General features: G+C 47.0%; 1 protein-coding gene across 4 annotated transcripts in view; it reads right to left on the minus strand.

Moving 5' to 3' along the window:
• Positions 1-19,231, minus strand: part of APBB2 (amyloid beta precursor protein binding family B member 2) — a 431,323-nt gene that overhangs the window by 156,323 nt on the left and 255,769 nt on the right. For 3 of the 4 annotated variants that reach the window (XM_088450563.1, XM_088450564.1, XM_088450566.1), the window contains 2 exons: positions 1,805-1,867; positions 1,062-1,147 (listed from right to left, as the gene is read on the minus strand). In XM_088450563.1, coding sequence (XP_088306689.1) covers positions 1,062-1,147; positions 1,805-1,867 — 149 coding nt within the window. The remainder of the gene's footprint in view (positions 1-1,061; positions 1,148-1,804; positions 1,868-19,231) is intronic. The other variant, XM_088450565.1, reaches the window with a different exon arrangement.

Consider the following 19,231-nt stretch of genomic DNA (forward strand, 5'->3'; position numbering starts at 1 on the left):
GAATGGAAACTATTTAATAAGGAGAGGGGAATGCTTGGGTTTGTGTGGGGAAAGACAAGTCTCATTTATTAATGTTAGCATGGTGCTTCTAATGCAGAAAATACCACCCTTATCTGGAAACCCCCAAGTCCCAAGAAGTCCAGGTGATATAGTGCATGTCTATATTACCTGGCATCTTTTCACTTAATGACAGAAATGTACAGTAACTTGAAAGACGCTAGTAATAAAGCAATGCACTGATAGTATACGGCATCATTTGTGCATGTGATTTACATAACACAACTTTGCACTAGTTTGCTACAGACGTTCTAGCTTCTTCCCACAGCCCAGAAACATAACAGTAGGTTAATATGTTAGTGTGGGGGGTACAGACCAAGACTGATGTAAAGTTAATTATTCTCTTTTAAAGTGATACTTAGTAGGTTAGCGCTACATAAAATTTAATAATTAAACACTAAACAGATCATCATAATGTGGCTTTGCAAAGTGTAAAAATGTGCATATTAAAAGTGTCTTCCACCTTCAGATTACTCTTATTTATTGCCTTGTGAATACCCCCCTGCAACCTGTACTACATATAGAGGAAGATGCATCAATGCTTCTAAAGAGGACAGGTGGAAATGTCGCCCATAGCAACCAATCAGCTTATAGCTATTATTTATATATTGTACTAGATATATTTTAGCTAGACGCTGATTAGTCGCTATGAATCCCCCCTCCCCCCTTTGTCACTGTTTACATCTCTGGCTTTTTATTGTGTTTTTCAGCCATGTATATTAATCATACTGAGTTGTTTACTGCACACAGTTCTGTTGTTATGTGCTGCGCTCAGAAACCTGTCCTGTGCTGCATCTCAGGGCAATGAAAGTATCACTTTCACCTAAAGATATGAAGACATGGCTGAAAAATGTAGATGGAAGCAATAAAGAAAAAAGCAATCCATCTAGTAAAAGTTGCAGTATGGCTGCACAAACCAATAAGTTACAGTTTCCCGAAGAGTAAAGAACGGTATAAAGCTGCAATCAGTACCCAGTGTGTGATATAACATTGCATTTCCTTGCCTTAGTTTTAAAGAGGCGTAGCGTAACGTAGCTCCTTCAAACTCCTTCAGACTTGGGTCTGGGTTTACCGTGGCGGCGTGCAAGTCCTACAGATGAACAGAATTCATATTACAATGCAACCGTCATCAATCACTCAACAGGACTGTAAAGAAAAGCAGGAGGTTAAGACAGAGATCCATATTTACTAGCAAGTGGTACTATACCATAAGATGCCAAGTGCGGAATGGAGATACGATACAATCTAGAGCATTCATCAGTAAGCCATATTTGCCTCACATGAGATAGCGACCAGTGTGTGTACATGTTTCCAATGGGGCCAATTTATCATGCAGTGATAAATCTATCATTGACTCTGGGGAATAAGATTGTGAGAAGTGATATTTATCTTAAGTAAAGCAAATATGTCCATCTGATGTATATACTTTACATGAGCCCCTGGTTTCCTGTAATAGAAATATGGAACAGCATGGTTCCCCCCCCCCTCCAAGCAGAAGCAGCATATATGGGAATCTGGTTCATGCACTTCATGCTGGTGATCATCTACTGGTCCGGGCCAAGCGGGTGGCAGAATAATGCAGCACTATGTGACACCCATAGTAAGATCACCCAGGTGGAAGAGCGCGCCCTGCCATTGCTTTCTTCCTCTCTACCTGCTTATGGATGGTAATTGTGAAACAGCAGCCACTGCCATGCAAACAGAGGAATAAGGTTACACGTAGCAATAGCTCTGACCAGATACTTGCCTTCCAAATGTCAACATTTATCTTTCCCCCATTCAGAACAGCAAAATCACTCCATGGCTGTTTCTAGGCATACAAATATTCACACGGAAGACGCACATTGATAACGGGAAAGTAAGGGGGAGGAGGGGAGACAAAAACACAAGACAATGTTGTTAGCAAATTTTCACAGGGTGAGTTTAGGATCAAGAGCGTCGCAATGGGGGATTATCACGGCAATTCATGACACTTACACGGAAATGTTGCAGCAGGCATTGGTCAATAGCTCAGTATTCCAATGATATATCTCCTTACGTTACAACAGCCTTCCCTACCCATAGCACTACAGGGCTGACGGCTGGCACAAGTGCAGGTGACATATGACCCGCCAATCTGTCTAAGAAATGTATCTCATGTGCCTGTCAATGTACTCCAATGCTTGGCTCCAACAGCTGTTTAAGCCAGATGTCAGGAGGGGCTGGCAGCTTAAGGCCTGGGAGACAAGCAGACATCAACAGCTCTCTACGCTTCCACACGCTTAAATAAGGAGCTATTATGGGACGGAGCTCAGGAGTGTCTAACCATGATGGTTCTGAAACCATGTCTTCCAGACATGGTAACTCACGTTATAAAGCGACATAGCAAACAATTAGTAATTCCTGTATACAGTTTTTTAAAGCATGACCTGTCTTATTTTCTCAGTAAATAAAATTAATTACACATAAATTCCTTTTGCTGTTGATAGCCATGCATATAGTTGCTATGTCACTTTGAGTTACCATGGAACGACCCATTTTACATACATTTAGGTATGTGAATTGTTTCTATACCACAATTACTTATTTTTATTCTGATGTAGCAGAGAGGGTGCATCCAAAGGAAGCCACTCCACTGCCTATCGTGCAGCCCTATAAGGCTTCTAGGGGCTGCAGCCGATACAGTCCCTGGAAGCTGGTTTTCTGCTCCTCCAGGGACTACAGTGTCTCCGTCCTCAAGTACAGTTAAGAGCACCGACAGCAACAGCCCCCTCAGCTAAGAGGGTAGGAGCCGCTGCTGATGCCAGGACTTTTATAGAAGGCATTAACGAATTCCCACTAAAGGGAACATTGTGTACATTGCTGAAAGACTTGCCTACCAGCAATATTTAGTAATGAGTAAAGTGACAAAAGTTTCAATATAAGGCAGAACAGTTACCAGTGTATCTCTTTACCCTAACTATAGTATATAATTTCCAAAACATTTCTGGTCATGAGCATCATACTAATAAATATTAGTATGTTGGCTACTCCACCAAAACATACCTAAAACACATCTTTTTATAAAATGTTGATGAGGATGTCATTCATATATAGGAATACAAAAAAATGTGTAAGAAATAGATGGAAAAAGCAGAATACATCTGTACACATTGCTGGGGTACATGTGCGGAGGTGGAATAGTCATAGGCTTAATAGGGCGTTTTCATGGTAAATGGCTCGTAGACCAGATTAAAAAAAAAAAAAAAAGGTTATGTTTGTTTTATACTGTATATAAATATTACTTTAACTTGGGTCAAGCCTTGGCCTATAAGTGGCCATCCCTGACCTTGGTCTGCTTTCTGGTGGCTGGTTCTCCCCAAGGACCAGTCATCTTATTACAGATGTATCCTCATACACCAATTGTTTTTGGGCCATATATCACAAGATGCTTGGAGTAACTTAGACGCTCTGCCATGGTTAGCAATCTCTGTACTTTCGCGTTTTGTCCTGTATTTGCACCTTATTTGCTTCGTAGTCACATACAAAGTCGCTTATAGTGTACCAGGCACAATGGGAAGCAAGGGTGAAATGCCGGGAGTCTAGATGTAGACGCCCGCATTTCCCCGACGCCGGGAGACCGGCGCCCGGCATCCCGATCGTAGAGAAGCCGGGCGCCGCGAGCGGACAGCCGCGGGGGGGAGGGTTAGGTTTAGGGCTCCCGGGGGGGACTTAGGGTTAGGCACCCCCCCCCGGCAGGGTTAGGGTTAGGCTAGGGGGAGGGAGGGTTAGGCACCCCCGGGGGGGTCTTAGGGTTAGGCACTTAGAGGGGGGAAGGGGGTGGTTAGGGTTAGGCACTTAGAGGGGGGATTAGGGTTAGGCACTTGGGGGGGATGTTAGGGTTAGGCACCCCTAAGGAGGGTTAGGGTTAGGGGGGTTAGGTTAGTGGATACTTACCTATCCACGATCGGGATTTCCAGCGCTGTCGGGCTTCCGCTGCGTCGCACTCTGCTCCTGTCCATGCGGCCGGCGGTATTTCATACCCATTCCGGCACAATACAGTACATTAGCACTTTTGTTGCAAAACAATTGGAATAAAGTTGCAGATTAAACGTAACGATTCATGGCACGAGGCATGGAGCTGCTCCCCCTATGCCACGCTACACTCCCCCTGCTATGCCGACCTGGCTGCCCCCTCAAGAATGTCGGCAAGTATGGATTACAGGCTTAGACGCACACAGAAGCTACATGAAATGCCAGCATCAGTATCCAGGGTGCTCCTGCATTGTACTTACTGGATGTCACATTAGTGATGCAAATAACATGCATATTTTGTGAAAAAGACTCAAGCCGAACGCTTCGAGGGGCTAAGTCAAAATGTCTGTGCCATATGCAGTTTGAGGATAGGTGTATGTGGGCACATCTCTACATGTGCCATGGCTCAAATCACGGCTGAACCGCTTCTCTCTCTCTCCCCCCTCCTCCCTCTCCCCAGTGGTGTATTAATGAGGCTGCTTTCAAAAGTTTCTCCAGGGCCACTTTAAGTTCCCGATCTGTCCTTGCAGATGTGTGAAGAGTTTCCATTAAGCACAATGAATTTTAAATGTAAAGTAGTTTTTAAATGCTAAAAGCACATGCATTATGTAGATGGTATATGGCAAAATACCGGGATGAAGTTAGGTTGCCGACGGACAGGATGCCGGCTGTTGAAATCCTGGCGTCGTCACCCGGGACTAAACATAGGTGCCTAAATCCCAACGCCAGTTTAGATACCAACACCGGAATCCTGACAGCCGGCAACCTGAACATAAGTATAGCGGGGTCGGGTTAGGTGCTAGCCGTGGGTGGGGGGTTAAGTTTAGGCACGGGGGGTTAGGGTTAGGCTCTGGGGAGGACGGGAGGCTTAGGCTCCGGGGAGGGGGGGTTAGGCACTAAGGGGGGAGGCTTAGATTCAGGCACTAACAGGGAGGGTTAGGGTGCAAGAAAGGAGGGTTAGGGTTAGAGGCAGAAGGGGTAGCATAGTACCCTTGTCGGGATAAAGAGCTGTCTGTATTTTGACAGCTGGCATCCCAACTGCTGGTATTTCATACCTGCCATCTCCTACTATAAGAAAAATGTCTGTTACAGAAATGTTGTGTCCTCAATCCAACCACATTTAATGCATACTGAGAAAAATGATAACATGCTTCTAATACTATAAAACGAGAAATATTATCTGATTGATTGCTATGGGAAATGGCATTTGTGAGCATTACACCATGCTACACAAGAAGCCTTGTTATACGTAATGCAGGCTTCAATCCAGGACCCCCATGATCTTCCTCTTAAGTTCCAACACAAATGTGGGAGTTTTATATGATAAAATAGTGTAAGAGTGTCGAGTGATGATGTCACTGCTGCTCCAGGATTATCTATTGTTACATCATGCACTGGTCCCGTATATGCAGAGGCACTTTGCAGTGTGCATGGATCATTCAAAATGACTGCTGTATATAGTAAGTATATGGCATGGGGACCAACTAGGAGATCCTGGTCCTGGTATCGGATCTGACAGCGGTACTCCATATATAGCTCTGCCAGTGGATAGAATGTTTTTTTTCCAGGAATTATGGCAGATCCTACATCAGCATTCATCACAGAAGATTTAGATTATATGTTTAAAACAAAATGCTGCAGAAATAATGACAAGAGGAAGAAGAATGCACAGACAATGACACTCATTGTTTGGGGTATAGTACTTGCAGTACCAAAACAAATTATGGAGTATTAAGGGTTCAGAACACAGATGCAGGAGCTACTGTGCAGCACTGATAGCATCCACAATGGCTCTGTGCTGATCGCAAACGGAATACAGGGGGTCATTCAGACCCGCTCGTGAGCGGCAGTACGCTCGCAAGCGGGTTGATGTTCCCCCACTGCGCATGCGCACGATGGTGGGAGCTCCGTCGTGCGCATGCGCGAGACCCGGCGAGCGACAGGCTCTCCATCGCTCCGGGCCTCGCACCAAAGGGGGCGTGCTGTCGATGTTGATTGACAGCACGCCCCCTTTGGTGGGCGTGCCTGCCAGACGGAGGCATTCCCATGGGAACGCCTACCGTCTCAAGCCGGCCCCACTGACATCACTAGTGATGTCAGTGGGAGTGATTTTGGCTCTGATAGAGCCAAAATCACTCCAGGGCTTGCGGCAGCGAGACCCTACCGCAGGGTCTCCGTCGCAAGCCAGATGGTCGCGATGGTCAAGACCATCGCGACCATCATCATGGACGCTCGCTACAGCTGTGGGTGGTAACCCACAGTTATGCGAGCGTCCATAAGGACGCTCCAAAAAAAGGTAGGAGGGCCCTGATTCAGAGCGAGCACTCTGGTCAGAGCGTTCAGCTCTGAATCAGGCCCACAGGTTGAGTCTCCTATATCCAAATATTCTGAAATACGGAATATTCCAATATCCAAAATACACCTGGTCCCAAGCATTTTGGATATTGGAGACTCAACTTTAAATGAAAATAAACGCAGGCACAGATTTCTCCCTATTGTAATGATTAGGTCTCTCTTTGTGCCATGCAGCAGTCTGTTCAGCATCCTGCGAGAGATGCACCTGGCCATCAGTTTGGCACCAACTTACTTACAGCAGCAAACCAGAGCAGGTGGTGTAAACCATCTGTGTAAATGGGCAAAGCTATTGCATGATGGCATTGCGTGTGTGAGGGCACAACCAGGCACAAGAAATCTGAATGAGACACAATATAATGATGCCCCACCCCACTGTAAAAGGTTCCCATATTAATATGAAAACCTATGACACAAAGAAGCTAAAAACGACTCAGGAATCTTTCAGAGCCTTTTATCTAATGCTCTGATGTCCTCTGTGTATAGTTTGGTAGTTTGTATAATGCTTTAGGTATTTTTTATTGATGGTCAGTATACTTTAGCACCTTTTTACTGACTGTCTGTAGCTCTACTACGACTAATTGGTGACATCCACAAATTAAACTGAAAATAAATTATCTAATTATTTTGTAGCCAGTGTAAAACACCAAACATAAATCAAATTAAACCTTTTTCTAATTGAAGCTGTGTTTCTAGAAATAAAAACACCATCAACAAAATATCTGCCAATATAACCTCACTAGGGAAAATATTTCCTGCCCCCATAATGGCAGTTTAATTAACTGGATCAATCCTTTTAAATGTGCATTTTACAATTGAGACAAAAATTTAAATTTTCTATTGAGAAGACTGTACAACTTTTGCATTGGTGATAAGTATAGCCAGGCTATAAGCATGATATCACCCAGGAAGGGTTATAGATTTCAGACAACTCCTGAGCTCAGAATGTCCCTGATTATCTCTGGACTCATGAGAATTGAATGCCAACTAAAACAAGAAAATGTCAGAACATGATACAGGAGAAAGGAGACCGGAGATTGTCACCTTCCAGCAGAGTGATACTGTGCATTGCTCATACACTAACACGTGCAATCTTATCTGTCAGAGCACAGTGACATTGCGCTTTGTGTAAAGGCCCCTACGCACTAGACGATTTTATTAACACATCGGAACGACAAATCATTCAAATCGTCCAGTGTGTAGGCACTACATCGTGCATTGCGTGCTCACTGTCACGACTGGGTCTGGGTTAGGAGCCGGTGTGGAGACAGAAGACGTCAGTGGAACGGTTTGCTGATATTGAAAAGAAGCCGGTTTCAAGGGGGTGCGAATCATGAATGAAGAGATGATAAGAAAATCCGGACGGTGGTTCTGCAGAAGCGGAGGTAAGTCGGACCCTGGAGCTGGAGTGGAGGACTAGGACCAGAGTCTCGGGGACGGCAGGACCTCCTGGGGAGCAGGTAACAGAGAGTGACACTCAGGAACTGGGAACAGTGGTAAAGCAGGCTAGGGCTGCGACAGCAGAATACAGGCAGACTGTGACAACCTGCAGCAGTTAGGAGCTCAGGAACTAACACACAGCTCGCGCTGTGTACGACGTTGCACTGGCAAGGAAAGAGTGTTTAATACACCCTTAAGTACCATGGGATGTGCAGGGATAGGCTGGAGCTCACAGAGCAATGCAGGGATGGGATAGGCTTCCCCCAGGTCACGTGTCCGCATCAAAGATGGCGGCGCCCAGCAGCCGCCGGCGTACACCGGGGTCCGCTGCCACCAGCCCCCAGCGCCCGGATCACCTCCAGGAACCGCTGCAGGAAGGGCCCTGCCAGAGCGCCCGGACAGGTAAGGTCCGAGTACTCCGTGGCAGCGCAGCCCGGATCGTGACACTCACGAGGGGTCGTCAGGCCCATCGCCTGATGCTTTGTACATACAGTCAAATCAGGTGATGCGGCTGACGATCCCATGCAGCGTGGGCCAGCATATCGGGTGGTCGTGCACCGGATCGCCCGATATGTCGGCCCGTCAGCAGGGGGGGGTCGTGTGTCGCATCGCTGGGTACATACGTCGTTTAGTGTGTACCCAGCTTTAGAGTGTGAGGGATAAGATTCTGGTTGTGAGGGCCACTACGTAAGGCTGATGGAGTTTTACCCCTTGGGCTGATAATTAACCAAAGCTGGGTGATATAGTCAGCACAATGTAAAAAGTATATACAGCAGAATTGTCTGCTCTTTCTGGAATCCTTTGTGGTCTTTCCATAATTTGGGGACAAAAAAAATAAAACACTCCAGGAGAGCAGGAAACTAGGTATATAGGTCACAATGGCGGAATTCTAATAAAGCATGATATCCGGTACGGTCTAGTGGAGTAGACAATTTCCGCTAATCAACCCTTGTATTTCTATTCTATGTGGTAGAAGCAGGGCCGGACTGGCCATTGGGCACTTCTGGCATATGCCAGAAGGGCCGAAGGCCTAAGGACCGGCTTGAGGAGGGGTAAAGGAAAAGTCTCCCGCCCTCCACCCCACGGCTCAGGAATGAACATAATTTCACAGAGACGGAAGGGGTGGAGGCATGGATGGGCCGGCGGCTGCTGTGCTGGGCCGGGGGCGTGACTCGCGGCACGCCCCCTTGATTAAACCATGCCCCCCTGTACACGCGAAAACAGGGCGGACTGCCAGGGCTGCAATACAGCCCCAGTCCGTCCCTGGGTAGAAGTGAATATTAGCAAAGAATCTGATCAGTTTGTGGTCATCATACTGTACTTGATTCACCCCAATGTTTCCTATGATGCAAACCTGAATGTGCACTTAGAATAAAAGGGGATGAGCACAAAACCAAATGCTCAAATTCATATTGTGGCACTTCGACATGTAAAAAACAAAACTCGCTCACCGAGCTAAAGGGCAATTAAACTGAAAAAATTAACCGGCTTTACAAAACTAGTGTTATACCTGTCATTAATAATAAAGAAAAAAACAAAGAAAAAAAATGTTAATAAGGTCATTGTTATATACAGAAATAAAAAAAGTCAGCTTATGGAAACTACAATAAAAACATTGTTTTTAAAGAAAAACTGAAATATGGAAAAGCATTGTTACCGAATAGAGCCATGTAATGTAAAATGTTAATTCAATTTCCCCTTCTATTGTTTTAATCAAAGAACCTGTGCAGAATTTAAATATTGAATAATTTGCATTTGTTTTGTTAATTTAAAAGGTACAGTTTTTAATTTGGCAACTGTATGCCGTTCTCTCGCTTTTAGTTTTCTTTGCTTTAGCAAACTTTTCCATCTTGTGTCTTTATTTAAACATTTGTGTATGGATAATACTTATCATACGTGCACATATTAACTGAATAACAATGTTCTCCTGTTATTCAAAAATTAACATTCCTCCATTCATGAATATTATGACAGTAAGAAAATTTGCAACACAGTATTCTCTCTATCAACACAACTTGCGTGAATCCCGCCCATAACTATTTAAAATAAGATTTATAATGGTAGATATTTTCCTGTAGAACTAAGTAAGTCTTCCCGCATGTGTGGTAGATGCTTAAAAAGTTATTGCTATGTACATTTGTTCTACAGCTGTAGTTGGGAACTGTGCATAGTGTGTTCATTAAAGTTCATTTACAAATATACATATATTATTATTATATCTTTAACTATTTTCTATTGGTGGAGTTCTAAGAACGGTGAGTGATAAATATCAACAAAGAGCCACATTCCCTTCACGCCTGACACTTGTGTATGCTGGTCAGCTTCCCCAGACAGATCAGAACATGAGCCAGACTAATAACTGAATGTTGTGCTTATGCTACAAGGCTCTTGCTCTTTTCTGCACATAGAAACTTTAATTAGCATTTCATTGATAGCTGGAAATTTCCATGTACTGTACTTGATAAATATTACATGATGAACCATCTAAATAGAGATGACCACATAAACATTGACCGATCGATCTATAGATATATACATAAAAGTAAAGGGTGACTGTTAGTAACATTAAAGTTGGTTGTGGCAGTGCTACGCACGGCCGCATAGGTCAGCCATAGCATGTTTACTGGAAGACAAAACACCTACAAGCACAGCCAGATTAACAACAGGAGGGCTGGGGCAGTTGCCCAGGGCACCCCGCACATAGCTACATCACCAGCATGGGGTGCACTGTGACATATGTGAACTGGGGTTTCTATGTGGTATAATGTGAACTGGGGGCACTACTGTTGAGAATTTTTGGTGCTGGGAGTATTTACACATCATACTGTTTAATATCATCACCAGCATATCAAATTGAGGGGTCTATGTACTAAGCAGTGTTAGGAGACAGAGTGAAAAGTGATGTCAGTGATAAGGTGCCAGCCAATCAGCTCCCAACTGTCATTTCACAGGCTGTGTTTGAAAAATGACAGTTGAGAGCCGATTGGCTGGCACCTTATCACGTTCTTATCACTTTTCACTCTGTCTCCTAACACTGCTTAGTAAATAGACCCCTGAGAATCTTATTGGTAGAGGCCCTCACCTGTTAGTTGCGCCCGGGCCCTCACAAACCTTAATGCATCCTTGTCTACATTGGACAAAACTGTTACCATTATCTCCCTGTCCAGGTAAGCGGTTCTCTCTTGCAAGGATATTTTTTGGGAGCTCTTGTCCATAAACATTTTGAACATTCTCAGCACTTTATCACGCCATGCTAATGAGCTAAATGCATTGTGAATTGCCTTCATATCTAACGGATAAACATTTGCACCAAGGATCTGCAACACGCTGCATACAGATTTGTCCACATACAGTATGTATGCTGTGCTATCCCAAGTCAAAAAATATTTCTCTCTCGTCAGCCTTTCCCGCGCAAAGTAAAAACATCTGTATTTAAGAAATGTGCTGAAAATAGTCTGTGTGGCAGGAGGGCGGCCTCATGTGTTAAAGATGTAATCTGATTTTGTGGATTGCCTGGTAAAGGAGCACACGTTATATTTCTCCTGCAAGCATACAATTCAAGTAAACGGAACTGATCACACCTGAACAGTGTACTACTACAGAGAGCATGGTGGTGCTATCTACTCACAGAGATCACTGAACGATTGCGCCTCTTACCTTATTATTTTGTGTATACTGAAATAACTACCCAGTCACAGGAGGGCTACGCCTCAGTACTGATCACTTTGAAAGCAGTAATGTAGCCTGTTAATCTCCATAAAATGTTCTATAGTTAAATATTTATTGTGACCCCCCCCCCATTCCATTTGTTTTCATTCATGACAGAGAATAACTTCAATCCGCATTTATTTTAAATATTCAATCCGATGCCTCAAAGCGAGTAAAATATTTATGACTCCAAAATTTGCATGTCTGTTCCATGCAAGAATAATGTATCGGTTGCTGCACTTAAATATTCACACTCAGGAGGGTATAATGTTTATTTCATGCTGTATCACTTGGCTTCATACAGACAATGCTGACTTGTCTGAAGGAACAAGACTTTTATCAAGAGGAAATGAGAGATAGGCACACAGTCGGGTAATCCGTATCTGCAGCCAGTACCAGTAAATATTTGATGCAAGTTGTTTGCACGTTGGAGATAGAGAGAATCCCTTATGGGTTCCTGTCAAATCACGTCAGTCTAAATAAGTGTGAAATTAAAGCAGCATTACTTTTTATCTGACAACCATAGCAAGACAGTAATAGCCACAAACATATCTAGGAATACCTGGTTTAGGGCATTGGTCATGTACTGGTTCCTCTACAACAGCGATAGGCATCCTGATACACTTCAGAGGATGCATCAATATATTTATTCAACGTAAGAGTCACCCTTCTGTCATAAGGGGATACAGTCAAAATCTAGACAGTCGGTATTTAGAATGCCGGTGCCAGAATCCTGATGGATAATAAGGCATCAGTAGGCCTTTTAAACAATTTTATCAAAGCAGGAAGGAGCTGGTGGCTGTAAGTGGAAGGCCACATCCGGCACTAGAGCCACTTGGTGCCTATCACCGCTCTACAACATACAAGACTGAGGGGTCTAGTTACTAAGCAGTGTTAGGAGACAGAGTGAAAAGTGATAAGTCAGTGATAATGTGCCAGCCAATCAGCTCCCAACTGTCATCTCACAGGCTGTTTGAAAAATGACAGTTGGGAGCTGATTGGCTGCACCTTATGACAGACTTATCACTTTTCACTCTGTCTCCTAACACTGCATAGTACATAGACCCCTGAAGCTGGGTAGTAGTCAGACACTTGTCACAGTAACAGGAGCTTGCAGACAGGTTGTACAGTACAAACAGGTATTCCTACCTGAATGGGGACCAGCAAGGACAGAACATAATATCAGAATCATTGATCCCTGTAATGAGTGTCTTTGTCCTTCCAGAAGATGTACAAGGCGGACAATGGATAGAAAAAATGTACAGTCATGGTGCTACAGAGTTTTCTCTTCACCCTCCATTTCCCATAGGGATCAATGATTTCAATTTCAAGCTCTCTTGGTCCTTTATTAAGCACAGGTTGAACAGTGTGGAGCTCAGACACAGGGAACAACTTCCATGGCAGAAACCCTTACAGAACTCTGGAGAAAAATCCATATAAAGCACGGCACATTGAAAGCACAATTAATAGCTGGTAAGATAAAAAGTGGATACACATTTGTCCTCATTTAGCTGGTCTATAGCATATATCATCATATGGAGCTCACCAGTACAGTGCAGAGTTGCAATATGATACTGGATCTAGAATGAGTGGATTATAAATCGTGACTGCTTAACCAATACACAACCATGGAGTACTGTACAGCAAGTTTTATGGCACCCGCAGAGTGTTACCTGCAAAGGGCTCAGGTATCTGGCAGTTACCACAAACACCAAATCCTGTTACTTTCTCAATTTTGTTCATTGCAATTTAGCTGGACCAATATCTTTGGCATTTAAGCTTATGTATCCAATGTTATTTCCCTATAGATTGTGAGCAGGACCCTCTTAATGCACAGTCTTGTTTTATTACTGTGTTTGTCCCTAGTAGTAAGGTTTTGCCGAGTATACTAGTGCTATATAAATAAATGTTAACAAAAATAATAATAGTACTGTAGATCACATTCAGGGACTGTCTCTGAGTCGCCTTGTTCGATCTCTAACGTAACTGTGACGATGTAATGTCACTCTGTAAGGACTATGGGGTCTATTTATTAAATAGTGTTAAGCCATAAAGCCTATGAAAATGGTCATAAATAAGTTTGCTACTTATTAATGTAATAAGACCAGAAGTGTCACAGATAGCTCCAGTGTTTACTAAAGCTCCACAGAAATACGTACTATTTAACAAGGTACAGGTTGAGTCTCCCATATCCAAATATTCGAAAATACGGAATATTCCGAAATAAATAATTTTTTTTTAGCATGACTGAGATAACAAGAGATATGGTAAGAACTTACCTTTGTTATCTCTGTTTCTACGAAGTCCATAGGGTCCACAGGGTGACCTTGGGGTATAGCTGGATCCTGGATCCTCGGGCACCACGGAGTTAAAGCTTTTAGCTGCTCCCAGGATGCACTTGGGTCCAACCTCCCCTATACCCCGCCCCCGAGCCACAGGCACCTCAGTTGGTAAGCAGCCCAGGCCGGAGGAGGAGACGAAACAGAGAGAAGGAAGACTGGAACACACAAGAACCATACTCACAGAAATGGGAGACGGAAAACCGGTGACCAGTCACAGAGCCCATATGAAGCCAGGTGCGTCAGGGCGGGTGCCCTGTGGACCCTATGGGCTTCGTAGAAACAGAGATAACAAAGATAAGTTCTTACCATATCTCTTGTTTTCTACTTCAGGGTCCACAGGGTGACCTTGGAGATGTCCCAAAGCAGTCCAACTAAGGGCGGGGACGCTCCTGTGCTGATAGCAGAACCCGGCGCCCAAAGGATGCATCCTGAGAGGCAAAGGTGTCAAACGCATAGAACCTCAAAAAGGTCTGAATGGAAGACCAGGTGGCCGCCTTACAGAGCTGAACAGCAGAGGCGCCACGGCTAGCAGCCCAAGAAGGGCCCACGGACCGAGTGGAATGAGCCTTAACCGAGGCTGGAACAGGTAAACCCTCCTGCATATAAGCCTCAATAATAACAGAACGAAGCCAACGGGCTAGAGTCTGTTTGTTGGCAGGCCAACCCCTCTTGTGAAAACCAAAGAGGATAAACAAAGAATCCGACTTCCTCACAGAACTAGTCCGGTCCACATAAACCTGGAGTGCCCTTACAACGTCTAAGGAAGTCTCCCCAGCCGAAAGATCAGGTGACTGAAAGGCTGGTACAACAATTTCCTGATTAATGTGGAACCTGGAAACCACCTTAGGCAGGAAATCAGGACGAGTGCGAAGCACCGCTCTGTCCTGATGAAAAATCAGAAAAGGGGGACGACAAGAAAGCGCCCCCAAATCTGAAACCCTCCTGGCAGAAGCAATTGCCAAGAGGAAAACAGTTTTAAAAGTTAGCCACTTGAGCTCCACTGACTCCAAGGGCTCAAAAGGAGGACCCTGTAAGGCCCTAAGAACCACCGCCAAATCCCACGGGGCCACAGGTGGCACAAAGGGAGGCTGGATTCTCAAAACACCCTGGAAAAAGGTGTGTACGTCCGGCATAGCAGCGATCCTGCGCTGGAACCACACAGACAGACCAGACACGTGTACCTTCAGTGAAGAAAAACGTAATCCTAAATCCAAACCGGACTGAAGGAAAGCCAGAATACGCGAAACTCGGAACACCTGGGGATCATAGTTTCTGGCCTCGCACCACTGAAAGTAAGTGTGCCACACTCTGTGATAGATCCTCGCGGAAGCAGGCTTGCGCGCCCTCAGCATGGTGGTAATAACGGAGCTAGAAAAGCCCCGAGACCTCAGGACGGCTGTCTCAAGAGCCACGCCGTCAAAGATAGTCGACCCAGATCCGAGTGAAGACAGGGCCCCTGAGACAACAGGTCCCGCCGTTGAGGTAGGAGGTACGGAGCGTCGATGGACAGGCTCCGCAGATCGGAGTACCACGGCCTTCTGGGCCACGCTGGGGCCACCAGGATCAGTGTGCCTCCGTCCTGTTTGAACTTGCGCAGGACCCAAGGCAGCAGAGATATCGGAGGGAACAAGTAAGCCAGTTGAAACAGCCATTTCACCGACAGCGCGTCTATCAGACTTGCGCCTGCGTCCCTTGACCTTGACCCGTACACAGGCAGCTTGTGATTGTAACGGGACGCCATCAGGTCCAGTTCTGGCAGCCCCCACTTGTCCACGAGTAGTTGGAATACCTCTGGATGAAGCGACCATTCCTCGGGATGCACATCGTAACGGCTGAGGAAGTCTGCCTCCCAATTGAGGACTCCTGGGATGAAAACTGCCGAGAGAGCTGGAAGATAGCGCTCCGCCCAAGCCAGGACGCGGGACACCTCCGACATCGCAGCTCGACTGCGAGTCCCTCCCTGGTGATTGATGTACGCCACCGTTGTCTGACTGCACCTGAACGGCCCTTCCGTGAAGAGCGGTGCCGGACGACTGCAGGGCTCTGTATACTGCCCGCAGTTCCAGGATGTTGATGGGAAGAATCGCTTCCTCCGCCGACCAACGACCCTGAAGTGACAAGGAGCCTGTCACCGCCCCCCAACCCCGGAGACTGGCATCTGTCGTGAGCAGAACCCATTCCGGGATCCAAAAGGGGCGCCCCTCCAGGAGATGCGCTGTCTGCAGCCACCAGGCTAGGGACAGACGCACCTCCGAGGACAACACCAGCATCTGAGAGCGGATCCTGTGTGGCAATCCGTTCCATTCTGAAAGAATCAGCCCCTGCAGGGGCCTGGAATGGAACTGGGCAAACTCCACCATGTCGAATGCCGACACCATGGACCCCAAAACTCTCATCGCTGAGTGCACCGACACTCTGCCACTGCTCAGACAACTGTGAATCCGCAGCTGTAAGGAGGAGACCTTCTCTGGAGTCAGAAAAATCCGTTGCTGACGAGAGTCCAGCAGGGCCCCCAAATGAACCATCCGTTGTGATGGGATGAGGGAGGATTTCTTCCAGTTGATCAACCAGCCGTGCGCCTGTAGACAAGCGACCGTCAGGTGGAGATGCTGGATCAGTACCTCCGGGGAGCTTGCCAGCAAGAGGAGGTCGTCTAGATACGGTAGCAACCGTATCCCCTGGCTCCGAAGGTGAGCCGCCATGACCGCCATCACCTTGGTAAATACCCTTGGTGCCGTGGAGAGACCAAAGGGTAGAGCCCTGAATTGGTAGTGGTTGTGGAGAATAGCGAACCGCAGAAACCGTTGGTGCGATGTTGCTATAGGCACATGGAGGTAGGCGTCCTGGATATCCAGGGAGACCATATAATCCCCCGGTTCCATCGCCAGTATGATGGAACGCAAAGTTTCCATCCTGAATTTGGGAACCCTGAGAAACCTGTTCAGGGACTTCAAATTGAGGATGGGGCGATGAGAGCCATTGGGTTTCTGCACCAGAAACAGCGTAGAGTAATACCCCATCCCACGTTGAGACTGTGGTACGGGTATAATGACCCCCGCCGTCAGCAAGGCCTCTATGGCTTCCTGAACCTGCAAGGCCTTGGTTTTGTCCTGAGAAGGACTTGTGCAAAAAAACTGGCAAGGCGGCCTGTGCCGAAAAGACAGGGCGTACCCCTGGGAGACCACTTCTCGCACCCAGGCATCCGTGGTGGTATTGTGCCAGCACTGGGCGAATTGAAGAAGTCGGCCTCCCACTCTGGGGTCCCCCAGAGGGAGGCCTGTCCCATCACGCAGAAGGCTTATCTTCTGGCTTGGAAGAAGGGCGCCTAGCACTCCAGGCTTGCTTCTTTGGCTTTGAGGCGGTCTTGGGTGCGGACTGCCTCGGGAAGGACTGACCCTTTGCCTTGCCCTGAACCCGAAAGGAACGAAACGCCGAGCTCCGGACCTTAGCAGGTGTAGTAGCTGAAGGGAGGAAGGCTGACCTGGATTTTGCCAGGGTATCTACTATTTTGTCCAGGTCCGGACCAAATAGTAATTCCCCATTAAAAGGTAAGGCCTCCAAGCCTTTCTTTGAATCCGCGTCTGCTCTCCAAGACCGCAACCACAAGGATCTACGAGCAGACACTGCTGCCGCCGAAACCATAGAGGTCAACAGGCTAGCATCCAAAGATGCTTCTCCAATGTAGGAGGCGGCATCTCTCATCTGTCCTAACAACGCCCTCTGGACGTCCGGAGATTCATCCGTAAACGTGTCCTCCAAGGCATTGGCCCACCCCTCAATGGCCTTGGCCACCCAGGAGATGGCCATGGACGGCCGGGCTACAGCCCCTGAGAGAGAATAAATAGACTTTAGACAAGTCTCCACCTTCCTGTCCGTAGGATCCTTCCGCGAGGATATAGACGGCAATGGCAAAGTAGCACTCCTGATGAGGCGTGTTACATGGGAATCGACTGCAGGCGGAGTTTCCCATTTCTTACAATGCGCTTCCGGGAATGGATAATTGGACGCCAAGCGTTTCTGTGGCAGGAAACGCTTACTGGGCGTCTGCCAGGCCACCGCCATGTGATCAGTTAACTGATCAGACAAGGGGAACGCTGTAGAAGTAACCTTAGCCTTTTTAAAACTAGGATACCTTGACTTGGGAGCGGGTGCCTCATCCTCAATCAGAAGAATAGCCCGCACCGCCTTAACCAGAGCCCGCACATTGATGGAAGACTTAGTGTCTACCTCCTGGACTGAGGCATCTGAGGCTGAGTCATCGTGTACCTCACCATCATCCGAGAACCCCTCAGAATCCGAAAGATGCGCAGCCTGTGCCATGACTGAGCGTTTAGACGCCCTGGAGGGCACGTCACTGCGCAACATCGACTGAAAAGCCGAAGATGCTGCCGCCAAATCTTGGACAGTGTGGGAAAGCGCATCCACCCAGGGTGGAGGAGCTGTCACAGGAGCCTGAAACGGCACCACAGCCGGCTGTGCCACAGGGGTGGACTGAATATACATTGGCAACCCCGCATAGGGACCAACAGGCTGAGACCCCGGGGGAGTCTGCAATAATTGTGGGACACCCGGGGAATGGGGGATGGCAGGCTGGGGCAACGCCCTACTAGGGGCGGCAGTCGGGACCGACAGACGGTCCGCGATGGACACCAGCACCTGGGAAAACATCGCCCATGGTGGCTCCTGCGAAATGGGAGGTTTAGACGTACCAGGGACCGCCTGGCACCGTCCGCACAGGCCGTCCTGTGACAAATCCTCCCTATCCACTCCTGCAGAACAGCGCCTGCAGGAGAACAATACCGGAGCCCCGGAGTGCTCAATCTCCTCCTCAGACATGACTTAGGAAGAAAACGTGCGCACTCACCAGTGTGCTGAACAACAGCCCACAATATGGCACCGTGTAGCACACAACTGTATGTGACGGACCTCACAAATACGTGATCTATATAGGTGAGGTCAGTAGAAACACCCTTCCCCCGCACACCTGTAGGGCTTGTAGGAGAAGGAAAGGGATAGGTACAGGCTGACAGTAAGTAGAAAAAAGACACAGACAGGCAGCACTAGCAAAAGTCACATACCATGCAGGAAGATATACTCACTGCACCTTTCCACTACAATCAACCTCCCAGATTCAGTGTCTGGGAGGGCTATAGTGCTGTGTACACTGTCCTTGTCGGGGGAGAGGTACACAGGGGGACCGGTCCGCGTGCTCCCTGAGAGTATCCACGCTGCCACAGAGAAAATGGCCGCTGGAGACCTCAGAGGAGGAGTGGCTGAGTATCTGCAGCTCAGCGACGCCAGACTACGAGCTGAAAGGCGCGCTGAGCTGAGGGGAGGAG

Source organism: Taudactylus pleione, unplaced genomic scaffold (genome assembly GCF_031769625.1).
Source record: "Taudactylus pleione unplaced genomic scaffold, aTauple2 ptg000519l, whole genome shotgun sequence".
In the NCBI taxonomy this organism is placed as follows: Eukaryota; Metazoa; Chordata; class Amphibia; order Anura; family Myobatrachidae; genus Taudactylus; species Taudactylus pleione.